Source organism: Heloderma suspectum, chromosome 1, assembly GCF_057233095.1.
Source record: "Heloderma suspectum isolate Gila_16-S chromosome 1, 16-S_ref, whole genome shotgun sequence".
Taxonomy (NCBI): Eukaryota; Metazoa; Chordata; class Lepidosauria; order Squamata; family Helodermatidae; genus Heloderma; species Heloderma suspectum.
Window position 1 is genome coordinate 179,962,501 of NC_139458.1, and position 27,315 is coordinate 179,989,815.

At 42.0% G+C, this 27,315-nt stretch overlaps 2 protein-coding genes across 4 annotated transcripts in view; one reads left to right on the forward strand and one right to left on the reverse strand.

The window, feature by feature from the left end:
- The window catches only part of LOC146358454 (uncharacterized), a 22,632-nt gene extending 13,345 nt beyond the window's left edge, over positions 1-9,287 (reverse strand). For 2 of the 3 annotated variants that reach the window (XM_084811696.1, XM_084811683.1), the window contains exons 1-3: positions 8,464-9,275; positions 3,506-3,593; positions 1,127-1,241 (exon numbers count right to left, since the gene is read on the reverse strand). In XM_084811696.1, the coding sequence (XP_084667822.1) occupies positions 1,127-1,143 (17 nt within the window). In that variant the 5' untranslated portion in view covers positions 1,144-1,241; positions 3,506-3,593; positions 8,464-9,275. Of the gene's footprint in view, positions 1-1,126; positions 1,242-1,772; positions 1,901-2,718; positions 2,788-3,505; positions 3,594-8,463 lie in introns of all 3 variants that reach the window. The other variant, XM_084811688.1, reaches the window with a different exon arrangement.
- Positions 9,288-9,578: 291 nt separating this feature from the next.
- PSMD14 (proteasome 26S subunit, non-ATPase 14) overlaps positions 9,579-27,315 on the forward strand; it is a 68,621-nt gene continuing 50,884 nt past the window's right edge. Inside the window, exons 1-3 of the mRNA XM_084811671.1 lie at positions 9,579-9,661; positions 17,472-17,564; positions 20,848-20,900. Coding sequence (XP_084667797.1) covers positions 20,853-20,900 — 48 coding nt within the window. The 5' untranslated portion in view covers positions 9,579-9,661; positions 17,472-17,564; positions 20,848-20,852. The remainder of the gene's footprint in view (positions 9,662-17,471; positions 17,565-20,847; positions 20,901-27,315) is intronic.

The window sequence follows — 27,315 nt, forward strand, 5'->3', positions numbered from 1 at the left end:
TGACAAGACAATGGGTTGGGGTGCATGTCATGTGCCCTGCACATGAGCCAAATATTACAATACTGGGGAAAACCATTTGTGTAGATTGGCCCTTGACAATGCTTCATGTGAAAAGAGCTGAGTGAAAACAAGGGAAGTTGATTACAAAAATATTGAGCAAGAAACACTAAGAAATTAGACTTCCCTTTTCCCTTAATGTTTATTTGTTTTGGTCAACAGGCACCATTCCTATACAACATTTTAATAGTGGGAAATATGATGGGAATGGCACCAATACACCCCTGGACACTTTTCTTGGCACCCACCAAGTTGCTCTATCCCACCCCACCCCACCCCACCCCACTTAAAACAACAACAACACATTTTCCTACCAGCAGCTGGGATTACTGTGAAATAGGTTGGTGTTGAAGACTGTGGATTCAACGGAGTTATTTAGTGTGTTGGTGCTCAGTCTTTACCTCTGTCTTGTGCTCAGTCTTTTGGGTGAGTTACTTTTCCTTTTCCCATGCCTCCCATGGTAGCTATTTGATGGTGGTGCCCAGGACAGTTTCTCAAATTGCCAAATGTGCCCACGGCCCAAAAAGGTTGCCTATCCCTGACCTAATATCATAAGAACATTGCTCTCCTGCATCTGTCCAATGGTCTCTCTAGTCTAGAACTCTGTATACAATGGCATCCTGTTAGAAGCCTCTGGGAAGCTCAGAAGCAGGGTATCATGGTGACAGCGATTTGTGATGATCCTGGCCTGCTTGACACAGCCACTGCCAAAACTTCATTTGGGGAAATAGCCAGCCAGCAAAGCTGGTTGGTCAGTCCTACTTGACATATGTATGGGTTGCCTGGACAACAAAACCTAGCTCTCCTTCTTTTCCATCTTGCTTAGCTAATGGTTGACTATTCTTCTTAACTTCCAATACTCTAGGGCAGGGGTCCCCAACATGGTGCCCACAGGTACCATGGTGCCCATGGGCACCTCCCATGGCACCTGTGAAGAAGTCCCTATCATGGTATCCACAGATGCCCAAATTCCCTCCCCACTTTTAAAATATACATATATGGATTTGTATGAAATGCATACAACCTTCTAGTAATTATACATAGGCTTCAACACAAGTAGACCAAATACCCAAATAAAGTATCCATTTGGAGGTGGTGTCTATATGCCACACGTTCAAAGGTCCTCAGTCCATTGCATTACAGGAGGTGAATATCCTTCCAATGTTGTAATATCAGTCTTTTAGCTGTCAAAAGAGTGCAGATAATCCATTTACTTTGACCATTTGTTAATTTCCATGAAGCAGGTAAATAATTTAAAAGAGTGTGTATGTAAGTGAATATTAAACACTGTTCCAGTACAAAGTTTATCTATGTGATAACCTCCTCCACGCCCAGCAACTACTGGACATTGTCAAAACATATGTTTAAAAGAAGCATGTGCTGTATTGCAGCACCAGCAATTAGCTGAATTAGACAATCCTTTATTAAAGAGACTTTGCGGCGTCCAACAGAAACGAAATAAAAGGTTTTGCTCAATAAGATGCAGCCTGAGATCCATAGACACAACAACTACATGCCAAAGTGGTACTCCACTGTTTAGGCATTTTGTGGTGGCGCTCACAGCAGTTTTTCAAATTCCCAAATGCGCCCACAGGTCCAAAAAGGTTGGAGATCGCTACTTGAAGGAACTGGTCAGACTACCTTGGAGAGATGTGTATTAAAACATTCTGTCTTCTTTAAAATCCTCAGTGCAAATTCTAAGAAGATTTTTTTACCTGACAGAAAGAAGTGTTGTTACCCAGTTCTAATGATGTGACTTGGAAATTACATCTTCGCCAAACAGAGAAGAAAGGTATCTGCGCAAGTATGTTCGTATTTTGCCATTTTTGTGCTATGTTTCCTCCTCAAAAAAAAGTTATTATTTAATAAGTGTTGCATTATTATCACCAAAAAGACTGCTGAGATTGATTGGCTGCACCCATCTCCATATCCTATGGAACAGGATATTTTATGGACATTATTCTTTGGAAATTAAAGAATAGTCCTTGCGTGAAGTTAAATCATTGTGTGGGCTTGGGCTGAGTGCTTTCTTCCCAAGACAGAGGAGGAAACCAGGAGTCGAGGGTGTTTAACAGCAAGTTTAAATATCTGGTATTGGGGCTGGGGAACTTGTGGCCTTCCAGACTGGCTGCACTCCAGTTCCCATCAGACTCGCCCTGCCCCAGCAATGGCCAGGGATTATGGGAGTTGGAGTCCAACAACACTCCCAGGTTGCATCATTCCCTGGTGTTTGTCTCCAGCATCTGATACTCAGGGGTATACCTCCTTTCTACAGGGAGGTTCCAGTGAGGTGCCATTATGAATAACTGTGAATAGATCTGTCACACATTAATTTGTGTAATCATTTTTAAGGCCATTTGAGAGCCAGGTTGCATGCTGTTTGCCATGGTGATGCCCCTCAAACAGCATCCCCATCGTGGGTTCCCCCGCCCCCCGCATAATATCGGAGTACTCATCATGTGGTTCAGCATCATCACATTGTGAGTTCCCCCACTTACACCCAGCAAGGGGAAGGCGGGGGGGGGGGATTGTGCAGCACACTGCTGTCCATGTTTACTTGGAAGAAAGTTCCACTGTGTTGATGGAGCTTACTGCCAGGGACGTGTGCATATAGGATTGCCAGCTGTCCTGCTTTATTTCGTTCTTATATTTATATCCCACCTTTTCCTCCAAGGAGCCCAAGGCAGTGTACATGGTCCTCCTCCTCTCCATTTTATCTTCACAACAACCCTGTGAGGTGCGTTAGGGTGAGAGTCAGTAACTGGCTCAAAGTCCCACAATAAGCTTCATGGCCAAGTGGGGATCGGAACCCGGGGCTCCCCAGTCCCAATCCAACACTCTAACCACTACACTACTCCAGCTCCTACTTTGCAAAGGACAGTCCTCTATCTGAAAGGCTTTCAGAAGAAAGTTGTCTATTTGAAAGTGTCCTCTGTTTGAAGGACTGTCCAATCCAAGATAAAGATGAGAACTCTTAGGAGGGCAAGGGGCTTGAAATTGCGGGTCAACATTTAGCTAACTGAGGAGGCATGCAGGTCACTTGGTCACAATCTCCCCCACAAGGGTGAGAGGTATTCTATTTAAATTTCTATTTAAATTATAGCAATTCCTTCTATGTTTGCATTTATATGTATGGATTAGCTCATGTGAACTTTATACAAATCTGTATCCTCTTTTGTTCTCTTGTTTTGGTGATGCTAAATGGCCACCCTATTGCATTAGACAGTAACCTGAGTCAGTACTGTTTACACAATACAAATACCAAAGGTCATTAATTGTGGCCTTTTAGCCTAATGGTCCTGTTTACAGATATACATACATGACAAGTAAATCTCTAGTGTTACCTTCAGCTAACTTTCAGAATACTGCATACTCAGTGCCTTCTAATCTCAGCCTCCTCAGCACCAACTGAAATCATAACCGTATTATTGTTTATAGAGATACTTACTGTGAAATGAATCGGAGATGAGTTGAGAAGGCCTAATTATCCAAGGACTTCCCCCTCACTTCCAGTTCACTTTGGCCTTTGATTAAACCTGTGAACATGTGCACAAATTAGAGATGGAAGCTAGTTAATGTGTTGATAACTTGGGGAAATGGATTATATATAAACAATTCCTATATTTTGGGCTAGGTACTGAAGATGTGAGAAGGAAAGATGCCTATTGATTACATAAAATTCATGAGGCAATATTGTGAAATAAACATTGTGGCAATAGATGTGGAAAGGAAAACACACAGACTTCTTTAGATTCGAGACAAAACATAAAGTAAAATTTTAATGGCATATTAAATCAGGCACCCAGCACCTTTCTTGATGACTGCCAAAGGCAGTATATTTGCACACAAGGTTAAATTGAAGAAGGAACAGGTGAAATTCAAAAATATGTAGTCCTGCCTCACAAACTTTACTGGCCATGAAGGGGTGGGGAAAGATTATAGTAGAAGGAGCACAAAATGTGGCATGGAGATGTCAGTGAACTTTGCAAAGCCCAGGGATATTGGCTGTATTTTGACCATCGTCCCCCTGTGGATGCATTTCAGATCCAACTCCAGACCATCCAGAATCTAGCCCAGCCCAACACACCTCAATATCCTGGACAGTGCTGCCACTGCCTAGCCTTATGGCAGAGGTGGGGCACCTTTAGATGTTGTTGAGCTCCAACTCTCATCAGCCCCAGCCAGCATGGCCAATGGCCAGAGATACTGGGAGTCCAGCAACATCTGGAAGGCCACAGGTACCCCACCTTAAGGCAGGGGAGGGCAACCTCTGGCCCATGGCCTAATCTACCCCACCAAGGTGCCCACCCCACAACCCACCTCCTCCCATTTCCAAACCCCTGGACCCCTGGGCTGGGGAGAGGGATCCCCATGTTATCTCTCATCAGAGATCAGAAATAATGAGGGGATGCCCTGGCCGAGGGTCCTGCAGGCCCTGGCCGAGTCCCTTCCCAGCTGCTTCCCAGTTGGGACATGATTGGATGGGAAGGAGATGCATGACTCGGTTCTGCAAGCCTGGCTGAATTACTTTTCCCATGCCTCTTCTCCATGGAGAAAAATAAACTGGGTGGGGTGGAGCCTGATGTCACAGAAAGGGGGCTTCGGGATGGGGCTCCACCAGCCTGATATCATCTGGTCTACCGGGCTTGGTCCAGGGGGCAATCCAGCCCCTGCTCCAAAGGAGGTTGCCCAGCCCTGTCTTAATTTGATTGATTTGAACCTAGTCTTGAGTTTGGTTTAACTTTCCATATTTTAGAAAAGAATCTATTTGCTTCCATTTAAGTGGCGGGGGGGGGGGGGCGGGTACCCATCTCTAATTTTGTTGTGATAAATTTTTTAGCATATTTATTTGAACACTGTATGTTATAAATATGAACTTTAGCCGTTACTAAATCTTACTGTCATACTGGTCTTGAAATATATGCTAGACTAGAGCTGAAATCCTATGCACACATACACACTTACTTGGGGCTCAGCCCCATTGAACACACTGAAACCTACTTCTGAACAAATGTGTCTAGGATTGCCTTGTAAGTCTGGTAGTGTAAAGGGTGAACATGTCCAGTATTTTTGAGAAACGCTTTTGACTTCATGTGCTCTTGACAGTGCCAGTAAAGATGGTGGAAAATGACATGAATCATTATGTTAAAAGCAGAAGAAAACGTGAGATGCAAGAACACCAAAACATTTACTCATATCCACAGCCTCTGGTATATGCGTACTTCCTCAGTTAACTCGATGGAAGCAGCATCTTGGTACACAAATCCATTTGTGTGCTTGGAACTGCTCCATCCATTGAAATGAATAGGAAACCCCTTGTCTGGCGGGTTAGCTCTGTGGGCAGATCCAAGGGGCTGCTGTATCAAGATGATTATCTCTGCAACACACTGGAATCTTGTAATAGCATTGCATGAGTTACAAATTGTCTCTTCAATACAGGGAAATATTGGCTCAGTGCCCAGTCAATCCAACCCATATAGCCTGACACAAAACAAACCATTTTGTTATGAAAGGCAAAAACGTAGCCATCTTGTTATGAATGGCATAAATTAAAGCCACATATTCGGGGTCATTTAATTCTGATTAGTTGCGCCCTTAATACACTTTGGGCAAGTTTTGTGTGGTTAAATTTTAAAACGTGTTTAAAGGCTGGGGAGCTGGCCCTGGAAAAAGGAGAAGGCAGAGCTTTACCTGTTGCTGGGAAAGAATAATTATTAAGAGCTTTTTATTTAAACCAAAAGAAAACCACTACAATGTGATACTGTGGGATCATACTGAATACAATGAGAAACTAACACTTGCAATACAAATAGCATGGCCCAGTAAAATTTGTTACCCTGTTTTTAATTTTTTTAAATTCCAACTTCTTTTTATTGGATTATAAGGCACTCAACTAGAGTCCTAGGCAAAGAATCCAAGGCAGCCTTCCTCCACACATATATAAACACACACATCAAGTTGTATGGGCTCAGTGATACCCAGTTACTCTCTTCTGATGCCACATAACAGTGGGTTGAAGGTCACTTCAAACAAGATGAATTTATCATTCGCATGCATCATGTATAGCCAATAGGTGTTCCTACTTTGCCGTGTGTAATGCCATGAAAACCTGCTTAGCTGATTACAAAACTAATCAGGACAAGTACCCTTAATTTGTGTCTTGTGAAGGGGCCCTGAGAACGACTTCATCCGTAACACTTTTCCTACAATAACAATAGCACATTTCCTACAAGTCCAGCCCTTCTGTTTAGGAAAAAGCATGAAACCACGTGTAAATCATTCTGTGTAAGCAACACATACGTATGTGTTGCCTATATGTGTGCTAGGAAACTGCAGTTGGCTGTGACCTAGAGGCAGGTTTCATGGTTTTTCCTACCAAGATTGTGGGGAATAAAAGTGCAATGCGTAAAGTAGCCCTGAGTCTGAGAATAGTGCTTCACATTTTAAGTCACAGTTGTGTTTGTATTGGTGCTGACCCTGTTCCGCTGGAGTTTAGGCTATAAACATATGCAGTCTGGTCCTATGCATGAATTCAATAGGACAGCCTTCCCCAACCTGGTGCCCTCCAGACAGGTTGGACTGCAATGCCCATCATTGGCCATGCTGGCTGGGGAAGATAGGAACTGCAGTCCAACACATCTGGAGGGCACCAGGTAGGGGAAGACTGTGACAGGGCTTGCTCCCTATCAGGTAACTCATGTTAAGGAACTTAAGAACATAAGAAGAGCCGTGCTGGATCAGACCAAGGGTCTATCTAGTCCAGCGTTCTGTTCACACAGTGGCCAATCAGCTCCCCGCCCCCCCAAACAGGACTTGAGTGCAACAGCACCCTTCCACCCATGTTCCCCAGCAAGTGTTGTACAGAGTCATACTGCCTCTGATACTGGAGGTAGCATATAGCCATCAGGACTAGTAGCCACTGATAGCCTTATCCTCCATGAATTTGTCCAGTCCCCTTTTAAAGCCATCCAGATCCAAACTGGTCCCATCACTACATCTTGTAGAAGTGAATTCCATAGTTTAACTATGTGCTGTGTGAAGAAGTACTCCCACCAATCAGCTTTATGGGATGACCGTTCTGGTATTACATGTGAAGGAAAAAAATGTCTCCTTATCCACTTTCTCCACACCATGAATAATTTTGTACACCTCTATCATGTCTCTCTGTACTCGCCCTTTCCCCAAACTAAACAATACCAGATGTTGTAACCTTTCCTCATAGGGGAGATTCTCTGGCCTCTTGATCATCTTAGTTGCCCTTTTCTGCACTTTTTCCAGCTCTGCAATATCCTTTTTTAGGCACGGTGACCAGAACTGTACAGTGTATTCCAAGTGTTGTCACACCATAGATTTGTATATGAGGAGTATGATCTTGGCAGTTTTATTTTCAATTTGTTTCCTAATTATGCCTAACACACAGTTTGCCTTTTTCACAGCAGCTGCACACTGGGTTGATGTTTTCATTGAGCAGTCCACCACAACCCCAAGATCTCTTTCTTGATCAGTCACTGCTAGCTCCGTTCTCATCAGCTTATATTTGAAGCTGGGATTTTTCGCCCCAGTGTGCATCACTTTACACTTGCTTACATTGAACCTCATTTGCTATTTTCATGCCCATTCTCTCAGTTTGGAGAGATCCTTGCGGAGCTCCTTGCAATCCCTTTTTGTTTTAACCACCCTAAATAATTTGGTGTTGACAGCAAATGTGGCCATTTCACTGCCCACTTCTAATTCCAGATTATTTATGAAGAAGTTGAAAATCATTGGTCCCAAAACAGATCCCTGTGGGGCCCCACTATTTGCATCCCTCCATTGGGGGAATTTACCATTTATTCCTCTCTGCTTTCTGTTCTTCAACCAGTTACTGATCCATAAGAGATTCATCTCTTATGATTCATCTCCTGCTAGGTTTGCTCAGGAATCTTTGGTGAGGGACTTTGCCTTTTGGAAGTCTAAGTAAACAATCTCTACCAGATCACCCTGTCCACATGCTTACTGACACTCTCAAAGAGCTCTAAGGGCTCCTTCACACGGACCTTTTATCCTGCGATTGAGATTGCTCCTTCACGGAAGTTTGTGGGCTCTTTACATGACGCTGTTACTCTGCCATGACCTTCCAGAGCGTCTCCTGCTCTAAATACCCTTTGTTCCATTTTTAAATAGATCGCAGATAATGACCTATCAATCCCCCTCCTTGTGTTCTCCTTCAATTTCCTCCGTGAAAAGAGTTAAAGCAGCAAGAAGAGGAACGAGGATATGGGGAGAAGGGGAGGGGGGAAAGGAAGTGCGTGTGAAGGGAGTCAGTTGTAATCCTGCATTTAAAATGGAAGCAGAAAGCCCCGTTCTAAGTGCAGGATTTTAGGCTGGTGTAGAGATGCCTTAAAAGAGGAGTGAGACAGGACTTACCTTTGCAGAAGCCATATTGATTCCTTTTCAGCAGGGCTTGTTCTTCTATATGCTTACTAATTTTATCTTTAATAATGCTTTGGGCCAATTTATCTGGAACAGACATTAAGCTAACCAGCCTGTAATTTCCCAGATTCCTCCTGGATCTCTTTTAAAAATTGGTGTTACATTGTCCATTCTCCAGTCCTGTGGTACAGAGGTTGATCATAGGGAGATGTTACATATATTTTTTTTTAGAAGATCAGCAGTTTCATATTTGAGTGCTTTAAGAACTACAGGATGGATACCATCTGGGCCGGGTGATTTATTCACTTTCAGTTTGCTAATAAGGTTGAGAACCTCATCTTTTGTCACCACCATTTGCCTCAGTTCCTCAGGCTCCGTTCCTGTTCAGGCACAGGAATCTGACCTGTATCTTCTGCAGCGAAAACAGATGAGAAGAATTCGTTCAGCTTCTTGACAAGCTCCTTGCTCTCTTTCAGTACTCCTTTAACTCCATCATCATCCAACAGTCCAGCTCCTCCCTAGCTGGTTTCCTGCTTCTGATATACTTAAAGAATTGTTTACTGTTGGCCATTGATGTTGTTAGCAATATGTTCCTCAAGATGCTTTTCTGTGTCTCCTGTTGCCTGTTTGCATCTCTTTGTGGAAGCTCGCGCTCCCTTCTGTTTCCTCGTTCCATCCATAACTTGCACGAGGCAGAAGAGCATCCCGAAACATCACGCGGGCACGTGCTGGGCGCCCCCGGCCGACCAGGCCCCCGAGCGTTTCGGGACGAAGCCCGGACAGCAGCCACCGCCCCGCCCCTTTCTGCTCGCTGAGGTAAACACCGCGCCGCACAAGCGGGGGGGCGTGGCTACGAAGCTCTGCGTAAGCCGCGGGGCGGGGCATAGCCCGGGAGAGAATTACTGTAGGGCGGAGAGAGAGTCAGAGCGGGCGGGACGCCTCGTCTTGATGGTTCCGCGCGTGGGCACGCTATTGGTTGCCAGTGCGAGAACGGAAGGCCAGGAAGAAAGCCGAAGCGGGCGTCGCTCTTTGACCCCGGAAGCGTTTGGAAGAGGCCTGGGACGGTGTACCAGGTTTGAATGAATCGGGCTGATTCATCGCGGCCCGGCAGAGCGGAAGGCGGCGTACAGCGGCTGTCGGGAGTAGGAAGAGCCGAAGAGGAGCCGGGATCCAACGGCCGGGACGGCGGCAGGTAGGCCTCGAGGATGTGTGCGCGTGACCGAAGTCCCCGGGGGGGGGTGTCGAGCGCCGGGGTCTCGCGGCGGGAAGGGGGAAACGACGTGAGGTGAAGAAAGAAACGGGGTCCTCCCACGTCGCGTGGGATGCCCGGATGTCGGCGTGGCGTGAGGACGGCCAGAACGGCTGTGTGGCTGCGGCTGCGAGATGGGGGCAGCCAGGGCTATAAGCACAAGCCAGCCCCGTTGAACACAGTGGGGCTTACTTCCGAGTAAGCCCGCCTAGGACGGCGCTGTTGGGAACTTCTTGACTGCCTTCCGTCTTCAGTAACGCAAGAGCATCCTTAGAGAAGAGAGGAGGAGGAGGAGAGGTTCTCTTAAAAGAGCTTGGTGGGGGCTCCGAAGCTTCGCCCTGCTTGTGCTCTTCCCCCCTCCCCGCCTCCCCAGCCCGTGTCTGTCGGGCCCTTGTTCCCCAGGCTGTCGCTGAGAGGACGACGGAAACGGTCTTCGACTTCTTCATAAGTCGGTCCGTCAGACGGTCCCTAAAGGAAGGGGGTCGCGGCCATTGCTGTGAGACGAGGCTTACCTGTGAGTAAGCCCCTTCTGCTCCGTGAGGCTTGATGCTGGGTAGACATGTATTAAGATTGCCCTGTCAGCCTCTCAAATGCCAAGTGCCTCTTTGAACTCGTGTGGACGCTTCCATAACTTCGGAAACTGGTGTCGTTACTAGGAACGATGCTAGGAACGGGTGCGACTTCTAATTAAACGGTGCTGCCAAATAGCATGTGGACAGTGCCCTGCTGGGGATGCAGTTCGGTGTTGCCTTGTCAGAGCTCTTAAGCCCGAAAGATCTAGGTTCAGATCTTCACTCACCTGTAAGCGTTTATTTAATATAAATTGTTACCCTATAACCCAACAAATGAATAGCATATGCTGGAAACAAAAATATGCTTATTTCCTTTGAAAGCCATTTTGTGATGTTTTGAGGAAATTGTATTCTGGTGGAGAGGGTACTCCCCGATTTCACTGTCCCAACAGTTGTTCCAGCTTCTGGCAGTTGTGCTGCTGCTGCTGTTACTGTTTACTTCTCTAGCACATCTTAGTGTGCTTATTGGTTATTTTTCTAAAGTTATTTTTGTAACAAACCAGTGGAGAAATATGTTGGGTTGCATCAAGTGACTTTCACAAGACTTCTCAGCATTATGGTTCAATGAAGATTTGATCCCTGATCCTCTGGGTGTAGAGCTTTACCAGCTAAAGTATTTTTTGTAGGAATGCCCAATTGTTATGTCAGAATCTTTGGCCAAAGTTTCCAGTGGTGGTGGCAACTACATCTGAGAGAAACCTAGTAATTTCTCAGTATTCCACTGCTGTTAACAGAAAGGTTGTGTGCCAAAGTTCTATATGCATTATTTCTACAGGCTTTTTGTTTCAAAAATTTATTTGGGATAGGGATTGAAGGAATGCAAATAACTGTTTCATAGTTACCTAGACATAGTTTAAGGGCACAATCCTATGCATGCTTAGACAGAAAAAATCCTACAGCTCCCAGCATTCCCCAGCCAGCATGGCTGGCTGGGGAGTGCTGGGAATTGTAGGACTTTTTTCTGTCTGAACATGCATAGGATTGCCCCCTAAGTTTTTTTTTAATCTAAATTGTCAACTGTCATGGTGTGTGTGCGCATCTTGTCTTTTTAATGAAAGTTATTCTGTTACAGCTATTTGTTCTTGTCTTAATTTATTATTGGAGGTTTTAATTACCTTTTGTTTGTCTACATAAAATTTGCCTCATTCCAAAGGCTTAGAGTGGATAAGAAAGCAACCCCCCACTCCCATCTGCACAATAACAAAATTCATGCAGTGGCATAGTGATTTCTATCTGGTATTACTGTGCTGCATTCTTTGACTTCATCACAGTACATAAACTACAGTAGACTAGTTTTGGAATTTTTATTTTCATTTCTAACTAATTTGCATGTGCTTAGCTTTTTCTCTGAATAAGTAAGGGCTATGTTGAAAAAGTTAATACCAAAAGAAGCAGAAGCAACAGGGACAAAATATGGGCAACAAAATTAGTCCAGACTAGCTACTTGCATTATGTGCAGAACTGGCCCTGTTAATTTGCTTTTAAAAAAATGCTTAGGGCCAAGTTAGTCACTGCTGCATATTTATCAGAGTTAATCCTCTCATGGCCTGAGACTGGTACTGCTCAGTTCTATCCTGAGAGTGTGCATGTTAAAGTTAATTCAGGGATGGGTGTGTGGGAGCTCAAAGCATGTTAAAATATATCACAAGCAATAAATAGAAGATTTAACAAAATCAGTGTATGTTTACATTGCTCTGGCTACATTCTATCCACACTTAAAATTCTAAGTAGCATTTTTGCATTGAAAAAGCTATTAAAACAATACTGCATTATGCATAAATATTTGCATGTGGAAAGCTTATGATAATTGGGAGATCCTATTGCATTTGTGGAGAACTCCTGGTGTAGTTTTTCGTTAACTATTATTTTTTGGCACCTCAGCAGTATCCATCTGCAAAAACTTGTCCATATGAAAATGTGAAAAATGGTTTCCAGCTTTCATAAAATGTTTAACAATTGTAAATAGTTAATAAAGGCTGGTATTCAACAATCTCCGAGGACTGGTGCAGACTTACAATTAACTTGGGGCTAGAGACTGAGTAGCAGGATCATGTATGTTACCCACTGGCCCTCCATTATAGGCTGCAAAACTTCCCCACCACCCTTCATTGGGACTCATCATTGTGTATTACTATTGTCAACCAGGTTAAGAGATGTTCCTAAACATACATTGAAAACCCTAATTAAAGCTAGGTCTTACAGTGGATTTAGGAGTTCCTTATGCCTGGTTTTCCAGCACTTGCAGATAACATGGAACCTGAGTGTAGAGCAGAGTGTTACCATTTAATATCCTTCCAGTCAGCTGCCTTTTCACATCTGTGGCATCAGTCCTGAATAGTTTAGATGACAAGCTCTTAAAGGTTTTGCCAAAATGCAGCTAAGATTACTTTAATCTAATGTTGCGTTAACACAGGGGTGAGCCAGTTGTGGCCCTCCATATGTTTTGGCCTATAGCTCTCATCAGCCTTAGTCAGCATAGCCAATGTTGAAGGATATTGTGAGTTGTGGCCCTCCAGATGTTTTGGCCTACAAGTTACCCACCACTGCACTAGCAGAAATGTGATAGCATGACTGGACTTTCTCCTCCCCCCTGCAGCCGTATGTGTTGCTTGAAAATCCGCTCTGAAGGGAATCTGGAGCAGATTTTGAATGTGGGCTGTGGAGGAGGGGGAATTTCCCACCTCCCAGTTTCTAGCTGAACATAATTGGATTCAGCCTATAGTATCTATAAAGGTGTTAGTATGCTGATCTTACTTGGCAAATGGCATGTCGTTCATACCAGCTCAAATATATAAATGCTAATAATCAACATTATCAACTCAAATATATCAGTGTTGATAATCAACATTTATACACTTGAGTTGGTAAGAATGTCATGCCACTTGCCAAGTAAGGTCAGCGTACTAACACCTTTATAGATACATAGTAGCTGAATTTTGGCAAACGTTGATATATTTTAATATTGGCTAATCTGTGTTGCTTAAATAGACAACTTTAACTTAATTTGCCAAGCTGAATCAAATTGGTTTTTTAGCACCTATAATGTGACAACCTGTGATGAGAGTAAGGTTACATGGTTAAATTGGACCCATAGCATGTATTTCTAATAGCTCATTCATTTTTATTATTAGTTTTAAACACACCCACATGCATATGCATAATTCTATGTCCAATTAATATCAACGAATAAAACAATTTGCAATTTAGTAAAATAACATTTCAAATAAACTTTTAAAAACCCACTATGAATGTCATTTCATCTTTAATTTTACTAAAACAATGGTTTAATCACTAAACCCATTAACCTTTCCAACTGCCTACTTATGCAGTGGGGCCAATATCTGTTCTCTGATCCAGAAATGATGTGTCCTCAACTGGCATATTAGTAGTAGAATTATTCATTTCTTTACTGCTTTTCTGGAACCAACCAAGGTGATATACAAAAATTCAGAAAACAAGGATAAACAGGTACAAACAGAATGAAACATTAAAAACAACCTTAAAAACTTAACAACTTAAAAAGACAGATTTAAAAGATGCATCTGGACGACTCCATTCCTGAACACAGAGACAGTACGCAAGGGTGTCTTCAAAAGGGCCTGTCCTACTGATCTTTGTAATCGAGCAGCTTCATACCGAGATAGGCAGTCCCTCAGATAGCCAGGCCCTAAGCCATTTATGGCTTTAGAGGTTAAAATCAATAACTTGAATTGACCCCAGAAAAGAATTGGCAACCATTGCACATCTTCTAGTGGTAGGGCGATGTGATCTGGGTACTGTGCACTGGATTAGCAGCCTAGCTGCTGTATTTTGCACCAATTGAAGCTTCAAGGCGCTCCAAGGCTAGCCCCATGTAGAGTGCATTGCAATAGGTCTAAATGTGATGTGGCCAAGGCATGGGATAACTTGCTAGATTAGACTGACTTGGGAATGACTGTAGGTGCCGCTCTAGATGTAGTTGTGCAAACACACTCCTCACCACTGCTGCAACCTGAAGATCCAGGGTCACTCCCAAGGTATGAACCTGATCTTTCAGTAGGACCAAAATAGGTTGAATCCCAGCCCCTGAGCCAGGCTTTCTATTGACCAACAGCGTCTCTCTCTTTTTCTGGATTTAATATCAGCTTCTTTATCCTCATCCAGCCCTTTATCAAACCTAGGTAATGTTCAAGGGTGTGGACTGCTTCCTTGAAGTCAGGTAACACAGAATAATATAGCTGAGTGTCATCAGCATATTGATGGCATCTCACTCCAAAGCGCCAGGTGACCTCTTCCACTGATTTCATGTAGATCTTCTTGGTACAATGATATACCTCTGAGGTACATCAGATCTTAATGCTGGCGTGTTTTAGGTGTTTACTGAAATTGTGTCTGTTTACCTTTGCTTCCCCCACAGCCATGAGCTGTCTCTGAACCAACATCATGCTACTGTTGTATATGTGTGTTTTGTTTGTTTTTATTCTTTTGTAAACTGCTTCATGGTTTGTTTCAAATAGGAAGCTGTATATAAATATTGCTTATAAATAACGCATGGGACAGAATGGAAACCTGTGGGACATGAATGGCCATATCGAACAGTGGTCCTCCAATGCCACCTTCTAGCATTGGGTTGGATCCAGGCTTTGCCATAATTAGAGTAGAACAATTGAAATCAATGGGACTTAAGTTAGTCATGATTAACATGTTGATTTCTGTGGGTCTAGTCTAAGTATGACTAAACCTGGGTTCAACCCATATATAGATGGTTTATTTATCTTATATCTATCTATCTTATATAGATGCTTTATTTTCCTATGTTGGTCTGAAGGAGTAATTTTTCTTGAAAAAAAAAACCCTTCGCTCCTATGCCGATTGTCGTTGTACTTTTGAAAAACAATGGCATCGCCTATGTGAAATTCAGAAAAGATGTGTGCGTACAGAAACTTTGAGGGTTTCTATATACTTACATCAATGGGAGTGTTCTCATTACCTCGACTCATTTCAGTCTGGGTTCAGGCCTGATTTGGGGACAGAATCAGCTTTGGTCACCCTGATGGATGACCTCCTGTGGAAGAGAGACAGAGGGGCTGTGACTCTGTTGATCCTGTTTGATCTATCAGTGGCTTTTGATACTTTTGGATAATCTCCACAAGTTGTGTGTTGGGGGCAGTGTTCTACAGTGGTTCTGCTCCTACTTGCAGGGATGGTTCCAGGAGGTAGCATTGGATGTCTGTGCCTTAACTCCCTGGCAGTTATGGAGTGCTGGAGGGTACCATCATGTTCCCAATGCAGTTTAAAATCTATATGAAGGTGCTGGAGGTGGTCATTAAGAGATTTGGAGTACGATCTCACCCAGGGGCTGGCACCTGGTACCTGTGGACGCAGTTGTGACTGGCAGGACCCCAGCATATGCTTGCCAGAAGTGAGCGCAGCACTGGGAGGAACATTCAGTCATGCGAGTGGGCAGAGGAGGAGGAGATGAGCAGGGCAGTGGGGCAGGACTTTGTGAACAGACAGGAGGGGAGTGTGGTGGTGGTGGGGAAGAATGGCAGGTAGAGGAGAAGGGAAGTGTGGTAGCAGGGAAGGAGGAGGTGGTGAGCAGACTGGAGTGGGGACAAACAAGAATACAGGACAGGTGGTGTGGGAAGGCAACTCAAGGTGGTGGTGGGGAGGCTGGGCAGAAAAGAGAAAATCCATGCAGGGGGAGGGGAAGAGAGAATCCACAGAGAGCGGGGGAGGAAAAGTGAGAATCCTGAGGGAAATGACAAATGTTCCCACAGGCCCAGAAAGTTTGCCTACTCCTGGTTTCACCAATATCCTAATGACACACAGCTCTATTTCTCTGTGACATCTGAATTAGGGGAGGCTGTGCATGTTCTAAAACAGTGCCTGGACACAGTGGAGGGTTGGATGAGGGCTAATAAACAGATACTAAACCCTGACAAGATAGAGACTGGGTGGTCAGTTCCTGGGTGCAGGAATTGAGGAGTTTGCCTATTGGAGATGGGGTTGCACTCTCTCAGAAAGAACAGGTACATAGTCTGGGGCCGCTTTTGGAATCATCATTGTCATTAGAGGCCCAAGTGACTTCTATAGTGAGGAGCACCTATTACCAGCTCCAGTTGGTATGTCAGCTATGGCCTTTCCTGGACAGGGATAGCCTGGCCACTGTAGTACATGGATTGCTAACCTCACATTTAGACTACTGTAATGTGCTTTATGTGGGGCTGCCCTTGTGCTTGGTCCATGCACTGCAGCTGGTGTGGAATATGGCGCCAGGATGCTGACTGGGGCACTTGACTATGCACATATTACACCAATGTTGAAGCAACTGGTCTGACTACCTATTAGTAGGTCTTGCTGTTGGCATATATAGCCCTGAACAACTTGGAACCAGGTTACCTGGAGAATCACTTTCCCCAGTATAAACCTATGTGATCATTAAGGTTATTGGAGGAGGACTTGCTAATTGGACCACAACCTGCAGACTGCCATCTTGCAACAACCCAAAAATGGCCTTGTCTGTAGTGGTGCCCACCTTACGGAATGCCATCCCTCCTGGTATTCTGGAGGCACCAACTGTGTCATGCTTTAGGCACCAATTGAAGATCCATCTCTTTCCCCAGGCCTTCCCTGATTGATTGTGCAGCCCAATGTGTTCGTGAATTATGATACTGTGACTAGAGATGTACAGATTGTGTGAAATCCATTCCGTCCGTGTTTCATGGATTGTCGGGTGCCCTTTGTTCTGTTTCCCGCCCATCGACAGAATCAGATTTCTTTCGTTTCCACATTTGCGCAAATTTGTATGTGCAAAAATGCGCAAATTCCCGCAAATGCTCATTTTCGTGCTTTAGCCTATGTATATTTTTGGCTGGGTTTTAAAAAAAATTGCAGATTTGTCAATGACAAAATCTGCGTAAAATTCCAGAAAATAAAAAAAACAAGTCCACAAAATCCACCCGATGAGGAAAAGCCAGTCTGCTGCAGAATCCGCAGGTCAGATTCATAAAAATCTGAACTCATTTGGTTGCAGATTTCTTTGACATCCCTAATGGTGGCTACGTGGTTTTAATGTTTTAACATTAATGTATTTTAATGTATTCTTTTGTATACCGCTTAAAGATTTTTTAAGAATATGATAGTATATAATTTCAACAAATAAATAACACTCTAAATAGTTACTGTTCCTTCTGTTGTAGGTGAAATTTATTTCCTACCTAATCAAAACTTGAAGATCCAGCTTATACCAGGAACAACTTGGTGAAAGGAACTCAAAACTAGGTGGATACAAGGTAAAAGTAAAATAGTTCATATATTCCGTTAGATGTTCCTGGCAGTGTGTTATTTACATCGTCAAGGATCCTAATTCTGCTACCTAGGGTATTGAGATAGGCTATGGAACTAGCACTGCTGGTTCTTCAGTCACATTTCAGTCGATGTCATTGTATTGGTGATTAAAGTTTAACTTCTAGTGGTTGGTCTGCCACTGAAAAATTGTGAGTAGCAATAATTTGTGTACTTGACCAATGAATACAACCCTGAGAAAATTGAATTTTGTTTAAAAGAAATAGGGCTTTCTGTGAATTACACCATGTACACATAAATCAAATTCTGAGAAGCATTTTTTGTCTATGTTCAGGGAAGCATTCCTGATGCTGTTCCAGGCATATAACTGGGTTCACTTAATATGCTACAGCATGAGGACAAGGACATCATCCAGTTTCGTCTTTCTCCAGCCTAACCAAAAAAGATCCCTTCACATGGTGGCTTGGATGACTGAAGGAAAAAATGGCAGATCATTTGGCTTCCGAAGCTCTGTGGGCACAGATCTTTACCCAGTATAGAGAACCTCATGTGCACTTGTCCCAAGGCATGCTGAGAGCACATGATTCACCTACTTTCCTAGAGCTAAGCAGATCTTGGTGTGGTCAGTGTCTAGGTGGGAGACCACCTGGGAACCCAGTGTATGCTAACATGAGTTCAGTAATGGTAGAAAGGCAGGATACAAATGTACTAAATATAAGCTAACTAATGGATTTTCCCCATCTTCCCTTCAAAGATGTGGTTATACCTGTGAGCACTGGTCACTTGATGTGCTGATGTCTCTGACTTGGTCCTTAAGCTATTTTTATCCCCCCTCCCCTTACAAATTTTGGTACCACCAGATAGCACTGACCACCTATTAGCAGGAGTACTTCTACCAGGTTGGAGTGAAAGGGGCATGGCTTATCCCCCCCTAGGTTGGATCCTTATTGTAGTCCTCCTCAACACTGTTGTTTTCTGCATGTCAAATACCAAAGCATCCTAGGAACATGTTACCCTTTTTATTCCAGTTTTGAAATCATAACCTCAGTCTCTGATTCTCAAGGCTTCAGAGATAATATTGCAGCAGTTTTCAAACATGTCTTACATATTCCACTTGTGATGTTATGAGGATCATCACTGTGTATCTTCATATATCGTTTTGTTTATTGTTACAAAGTTTAATAGTACAGTCGAGTTAGGTTGTGTCCTTAACCTAATTAAGTTTGTGTTCTTTATTGTTAAATAACCAATTTATTTCAATCATTGTAAATATAATTCAGTCTAAATATAATTCAGATTTTAAAAAGAACGAATCTTGGAAGTAACTAATATTTTGTCTTTCAGTATGTACACATACAAATACACTTTTACCCATATGACTCTGAGAGTATTTGTATTCAAAGCTGGTTTCGTGTTGCAGATATGGTGATTGATTTATGGCTTGGGGAAGCCAGTGGTCTCTTACTGCTTGTTCTTTTCGCGCTGGTTATTGAGGCTCTGTACCATTATTAAATCTTGCTTAAGAAGATCTCTTCCTGAAAGTTTACAGAAAATTTTATTAACTTCTTGCAGTGGTTAAACTTGTTGACAATAATCTACAAAGTGATTGGCGTGATCTAAAGCTTTGTATGCATTCCAGTGTGGAGCTTTCATATAGTCAGTATGGAGCTACTGTAGTTGGAGGAGCTCCATGTACATAAGGGAACCCCTGGACTGAGTTGACTGTCTTAATGTATTAAGTCAGAAATTAATAGAAACTAGGTTAAAACGTAATACCTCTAGTGATATATCAGTAGCATAAGCTGGCACAGTGAGTTTGCTAGGAAACCTGTCATACCAGGTTACACTATTGGCGTACAGTTAGTAGTCACTTACACTAGTGGTACAGCAATAGTGTAAGTGGACTTGCAGTGTTGGATACTGCCCTAGATTCTTAGCGTTGTATCTGATGTTAGTTGTACTTAAAGTAGACCTATTTAAATGATTGGGACTAGTTAGACTAACACTGGATACAATCCATTGGGTACAATTCTTATCAATCATACAGACACCATAGTAAAATGATGTTGCTGCTGCAATATGTATATATAAAGTAATGACAATTTGTCTGTCTGAAGTCCAATTAGAGTAGAATTCAAATCTAGAGCAAGGATATGTAGAGATGTTCTTGTTGCAGCTACCCTTCTTCCCCTTCCCCTGCTCCATGTAGTCGTGTGTCTTCTATCACAAAGGTCTTTACCAGTCATCTTAAATATGTGGGAACTGTTGATACTCAGTGGTGAAAGAGGTGATCTGCTGTGTTCAGTTCTGGAATTACAGCCTGGTCATCCTTGGCTCAGAGAAATTAATGAACAGGGGTGGGCAAGTTGTGGGCCAAAATTTCTAGAAGGCCACAACTCCCAGAATCTCTCATCATCAGCTATGCTGGCTAGAGATGATGGGAGTTGTAGGTTAAAAACATCTGGAATGATACAAGTAGCCTACCTCTGACTTAAAGATATGCTTCTAGTGTTTTTAAGATTTTCAGAACTCGAAGTGAAACGTTGCATCTGAAAATACATTGCTACTAAAGCGATGTTACAAATGCTAGAATGTCTGTGGCTCAGACTTTCTACAGCATTCCATATTTAACAAGATTTGAAATGCATGGAACAACTGTATAGCCCTTAGTATTTTAACTAAAGGCATTTAATGTTTACTTTACAGCGTTCTTTTGGTGTAATGAGTTCATTAAAAAAGCTTTTGATGCTAATTCAGAAATTTATAATCTGTTCAGCGTCTTTCACATGCAGTTTTGATGCTAACTGACAAGCTGTAAGTTAATTAGCACAGAACTTACTAATGAGGATGTTAAAAATCTTCACTTTTGAATTATTTTTATATTGATGTGCTCTGGACAAATTGAAGGAAACTCTAATTCTGGTGATGAGTTTTCTTCAGTTTGCCATGCAGATGCTTTTTCAGGTAAGTGGGGTCAGAGAAAGAAGTAAATGATTTTTGCAATTAAAAAAAAGTATCACAAGAAATGCTTGTCTTTTTCAAAACTGGGAATAACCCAAAACCAGTGCAGTTAAAGTAAGGTTGTTAATTAGTATGGAAGACAGCTTCTTGAATTAATATGTGGTGTTAATTAACAGGAAGTCTGATGTTGTGTTGTAATTACTACCAATATTTTTGACATAATGACTGACTGAAGGTGAATTGTATGGAGAACAATTTAGTAAACACATTAGAGCCTAGGTATGCTATCTTTTTGTTTCTTTTCTTTAGAAAATATGGATAGACTTCTGCGACTTGGAGGAGGTATGCCTGGTCTGGGACAGGTTAGTATACAGTTTGTTAATGTTTTTTCCTAAGTTTTAACCGCAGTTGCTAGCCATGCCCCTCACTCCTCTCCCCCAAAGATTTTAGCGACGTGTTGCCGAAAGTTGAAGTATGGTCAGTGCAAAAAAGAGACCACCATTGTATGTTTTTGATTGAACATTAATTATGAATTTCAGAAGAATAACTGTGTGTGTTCTTGTTGTAGCAAAAGACAGTGTCTTGTGTCAGCTTAAAGACTAACGTATTTTTGTAGCATGATCTTCCGTAAGTGAAAACCAACTTCATTAGATACATCAGTATAAATTATTGTGCCAGGCCTAGTTTAACTTTCCAAACAGAATTTTGGAAATTTAAATGCAGAAATATGAAGAAGCAAGATATTTTCATTTGTCACGTGGGATCATATGTTCAGAGCACATGACTTGATAAAATATGGTCCAGCATACAGTAGAAAATGAATTGCAAATAAAATATTGCTAGATTAGTCAGCAGTGAAAGTTCAGCTCTCATTACATACAGTGCTGTCTGTATGTGAGCAGATCTCATGACACATACTGTGTGTCTATCACCCTGTTAAGCATAAGAATATAAAAGCATATGGAAAACTGTCATGGTTAATAAAATATTCACATAGCCCTATAGCCTTGCAACATCACGCTTGTTTTTGCATACAGGAGCATTGTCATTTTTAATAATGATTCCTGATGTTCCACCTCACATCAATCAAATGTGCGGACTTTATTTTCTATCACTAGCCAGTGCTGCACCTCATTCCACTCTCTTGCCCAGGGAGCTCCCCCTCCTTGTTCTTTAGTTCTTTTATAAATATTAGTGTCAATCTTGAGATTAAACTGGTCCCAGTGTATCCATGTCATTTTAGTTCTTGATAAAGATAGCTATAGGTTTTTATGCAACTGCTGCATAAAGCTTTAATACAAACAAGCTAAACTAGAACCATTTTGTTAAGTAGCAGTGTTTAACCTGAGCAGTGCTGTACAGTTCTTCCCAAATGGCTGTGGAGACAAGTATCAACCTAATTTCAGTATACTATTGTCCTTTGTCTTACTACATCCTGGGCTTCCCCCCCCACGCACACAAAAATCATGTAGTCAAAAATCGTTTTAACTACAGTCATGTCAGGGCAGTGTACAGCTGAGATGTCTGCATGAATAACCCAGCATACAGCAACATTTTCCTGTCTGGTACTTATATCTTTGAACTTGGCATTACACCAGTATTTGCTCTTAGCGCTTTCATCCTGATCCTGTGCAGAGTGTGGTGCACCAGAACCCATATGCAAGTTCAAAATTTCTAAAAGACATTGAGTTGGAAACATATTACAGAGTTTCTCATGAGAGGAAATACCTCTGAGAAGATCATAGGATTCCTGACTATTGTAGTTTTCCTTCTCAGTCACTATCTCATGGAAAACGACATGTGTCTATTTTGTTTTGGGGTCTGTTTGGTAATGCAATTCCATGATGAATAAGACAGTTGATTTGCCAAATCAGCAAGACTGTTGGTAGCAGTAGACCCCCATTGTTGGAGACATAGTGAAATTAGCATAATACTGTTGCTGAATCATTATGCATGACATTATATTTGAGAATGGGGTGCCCAAGGTTTGAGGTTTGTTTGATTTTTCAGGTAGGCATGGGAATAAATGAGGATGCCTTTAAGTTAGGAGATTGAACACTTCTGAGATAGAGCATCTGATCCCAATAAGTGCTGCTCTTCCATTCTCAGAAGGCCTTTTGATGTGACTGATGACAGAAGTGGAGGGGAGAGGCAGTTTTCACTATTTCCCCCCTGCACCACCTCCCATACTGTTCTGGAGGGTCCCCCAACCTGCCAGAGCAGATTTTCAGGGTGTGCAGGGGTGGGGGGGAGGAATTCGTAAAAATTGCCTCCCCCCCCTCCATTAGCAGAGCTCTCCAGTAGATCAAAAGTACTTCTGTGAACAGATGCAGCCCATAGTATTTTGTTAGACATAGAATGCTAGTAATAGAGTTTTTGGGCTGTGTGTCAAGCTGGTGATCAATACTGTAGCAATGATGCTTCTGAGAATTTGAGAGAGAAACATTGCCATTAGTGATTGCTACAGAGAAATTGAAGGCCTTTGTTATAGACTAAATGTTGAATAAAAGGCACTGGGAAAATATGACAAAATTTTTAGGTGGAATCCAGAGCGGCCATTCTGCTCTCTGGAGAGCTTTTGATTCAGTGGATGTCTCTGCTCATGGAAAGGAGGGGCATTTTTCACTGCTTCTTCCTGCAGTCCCCTCCACCTGGAGAAAATCTGTTCTCGAGGATTAAGGGGCCTCCAGCACAATGTGGAAGACGGTGTAGGGAGAAGAGGAAATGGGTGGAAAGTCCCCCCCCGCCAATTAGTGGAAGCATCCACTGTATCAAAAGCCACTCAGTGAGTGGAGCAGCAGCACTGGATTCCACCCTGCAAAGCTTATTAAAATTAGTATAGTATCTTGTGAAAGTTTCTTTACATCTTGAAGCTTGTTCTGCCTGGACTCTTGGACACAAAGCCATCAGCTGTGGGAACGTACAGGGTAGCCAGTAGGTTTGCAATATGGCTAGCCTTGTGTGGAGACCCTAGTTTTATGAACTGGTGCTTCAGCCTTTGGTGAGGTATCCTGGCAGTTTGAAAAGGGCAGCCATGATCACAAATTGCAGCTGCCTCCTGTCCGCTTCTTGTGTGATGGCACCAGTTCATACAATCCATGAGATCCTGCCAATGGCTCCATAGTCTCATAAGAGATTGCCTGGTGGCCCAAAGTTATATGAATCAGACTTCCCATGGGTGGTTCTTCATTTCTACAGATTCATCATTCTCATTTTTACAAATGGCAGAATTGGAGCTGAGAAGCAGGCATTTGTTCATAACGATGCATTTTTTCTAGTGAGTAGTATTGGTTCTCTTAAAATGTCTAACATTCTTTGTAGTGAACCATGCTTGCTCTCGCATGATAGTGTTTGCTGGTATCCTTCACTTGCAAGGCAAATAAGTAGGGACTTTCCAGTAGGCTAAAGGAGATAGCTATACAATTACTTTGTGTTGACTAAGCATTTGGAATTTACTAATATAATTAATGTAAATTAAATGTTCTCACTGCGTTTCCTTTTCTGAATTCTAAAATGTCATTTCTAGTGCACAATAGCATTGACAGCTGGTGACATGATGATGTGGGTGGGTGGGTGGGTAAATAACCCAGAGTAACACTGTATAAGCCCTCAAAGAGTAAGCGAAACGCCAGCTAAGTCTGTCCTTGAATTCAGAATACAGCATCTTGCCATATTTGCTTATTGCAACTTCGGCAAGATGCTTTTAAATGGTGTCATGTGGGAATAGATGTAAAGGTAGACCACTGCTTTTTTCTTTCTTAAATAAGAGCATGGGGGAAGGGTGACCTGTCTCTTAGCCGTGTTAGCACTTCAACTGGAAATAAAGAAGCAAGAATTGCAAATAGCTATTTTGTTTGAATAATAGGCTTGCCAATTAGCCATCAAGTGCTTCCATCTGTGAAATTGTTGATCAGATGGGTTAGCTGGGACACTTCCAGATTAGGGCATTGTACATGGCACTTGAAAACTGTCACTTTGAAAGAGGTTTCAAGTATTGCATTGCTTGGTGCTGTAGAAGCTTTCCTTTATTTTTATTTTTTATTTTTAGAACTCATTGATAAAACCTGTAGCACTTAGGAGACCTGCACTGATCTAAAAATCCTGTTGAATATGCTGATCTAGTGTATATAGAAGTTAAATTTGTAATCTAGTTTCCTTTTGGGTGTTTTACAATGACAGGTTAATGATCTTTTGAAAACCTAAATGGTAGCTTTCTTGTATTTATGGTTCAAGACGAGTTACATTAGGCCATCCTTCTTCAGGAGTTTGCACACTAGTGTTGTGGTTAGCAGGCTTATATTTAATCAGGCAATTGTCTCTGTTCTGATGTTCTATTCATGGTTTTAAAGGAATATGTTTGAAATTTTTAATGTAAACTGCCCTGTGTTGCTATTACAATAAGGGGTGTAGTAGAAATTATCGTAAGCAAATAAAATTTTCTGCCATTGACACCCATGCAGATATGACTTGCAGTCTTATGCTAATTTTAATTTAATTCAATGTGGCATATTCCCAAGTCAGTGGGACTTTCAGGTGTATCTGCATGATCAAGCTACAAAGCATTAATGAAAAGCCCAGAGCTGAAAGGTGTATAGAAATACAGTGGCCCATCCCTTCATCCAAATAGCCCCTCATAAAAGCCAAAAATATGTGAGGAGGGCAGAAAGGAGAACTTCCAGCATAACAACATCTGCTGCTGAACACTCTGCATTCCTAAGCTACTCTTAGTACAGATCATCAGTAAATCTTGGGGCTGGGGGGTACTGTCCGGCTGAGACAGATGAACCATTCCCACTCTATCTGATTAACTTGTTTCCTCTTACCTGAACAGGTGTGTCTGTTACTCACCTGACCAAGAGAGAGAAAACTGTGGCCATATTAATAGACCCCCCTCAAAACAGATTTATACATCCCAGATGAGTGTTTGGGGCTTCAAGAATTACTGCAAATTATGGGTTGTAGTCCCAGAAGCACTCCTGAAGCAGTTGACACAAAGTGGTACCACAAAATATTTATTGCTCAAACGGTATTGGAGAATAACAAAACGTTGCAATGAAGAAACAAGCAAGACACATCACTGTATACAATACAGTTAGAATGATTAAAAGTATAGTAGAAATTGTGGCTGGCATATTTCTTATTAAAATTAAAATTTAAGTTCTTATTACAACAAAACAGTTATCTTTGAGGTCTTACCTGTCTGGCAGGCATGGTTGGCAGAGCTTAGACAAATATGTTTGGTAGATTTCTTGTTCTCCAAGGATCTCTCTGCTCAATCATGTTAAAACCTTAGTATTTATGACATTCTAACTAACATTAGCTCAGGTCCTTTATCTTAAACAAACATCTATGCACCTTGATTCAAGCAGGAGCTTCAGACCTAATCATAGCTCCTGCACACAGCTCTAAGATCTTCTTCTTAATGCAGCCAGACTTACAGCTGATTTCAGAAGCACCCTTATGATGGTTCTTCTCCTAAATCAAGAAGCTTTTTTCTTCCAAGGACCAACCCACAGGTAGCAAGCTTCCTTGCCCCAGTTCCTAAAACACATTTTTGCACTTAAAGCTAACTCATAATGGATATAGAATTAATCACTCTGTACTTAAGAGTTAGCACACACAGATTATAATTAATAATATGCAAATAAAATACAATAAATTCTTGTCAATAATACACATTTTATTTATTTTATTTATTTCATTTCTATACCGCCCAATAGACGAAGCTCTCTGGGCAGTTCACAAAAATTACATTCACATTACATTCACACTTTGCAACAAGCTCCTGTCGTAATGGATTATCACATTATCTATTAAGAAAACAACTCTGTACCTCTACCAATAGATCAAGCGTCTGAAAGAGTTGCCTTTTAAACAGAGTATTTTATAATGTTGACCCTTTGCTGGGTAGGGGCAGGAAAAGATGCTAGTTCTACCTCTTCACTGCCTCCATCCCTAACCCTTACAGAGGATTGCAGGCTTTTGTAGGAGAGAGAAAAGAAAGGAGGTGAGTGCTTGGCTCCTAACCTGCATTCTTCTTGCTATGCCCTGTGCTGAGCTAACACAACCTGCATAATGCAGATCATTCTTCTGCATCTCTTTTTCTACTTGACACATAGGAGGATGTGGACTGAGTCCCTGCCACCCATTTCTCTAGCATTTTTACTATGGTATAATGGCCTTTGTCTGGTCTCAGTGATCCACTATATGCTATTGAAAGGCAGCATGGCTTTTTCCCCTGAAAAGAAGCCTCCATAAGCAGTGGAGATGATCTAAACAATGAAAAATGCAAGTATCAGATTTTAAAAAAAAGAAAAGCAGTGGAATCAGACATTTATGGCCTCTAGTAGATATTTTAAAGCATAGAAAGTTGCTGGCACCTTTTTTCCTTGCCAATAATGTTTAATGAGTTAATAGTGATGTCATGCTTACTGAGGAGACCGCAAACTAAAGCTATTTGCATCCCCCCGCCCATTCCTGCAGTTTTACTCGCTTCAGTACTTCATCTAATCAAATTGTCTCTCCAATACTTCTCATGGATTAATATTTTATTTAGGCTTTTACAGTTGCGAAAAACTGATGTTCCATAACATACATATAAACAATCAATATTCCAAGACATATTTCTTAATCATGTGCCCTTTAAGGCATTATAAGTATTTCTCTTTTTAAAAAATTATCTTCTGGTACAGGTGTACCAGATCACCTTTAATCTACTGGAAGAGGAAATTTTAACACTCTCTGATTTAAATGAAAATAAGAGATCTTGGTTCTGTA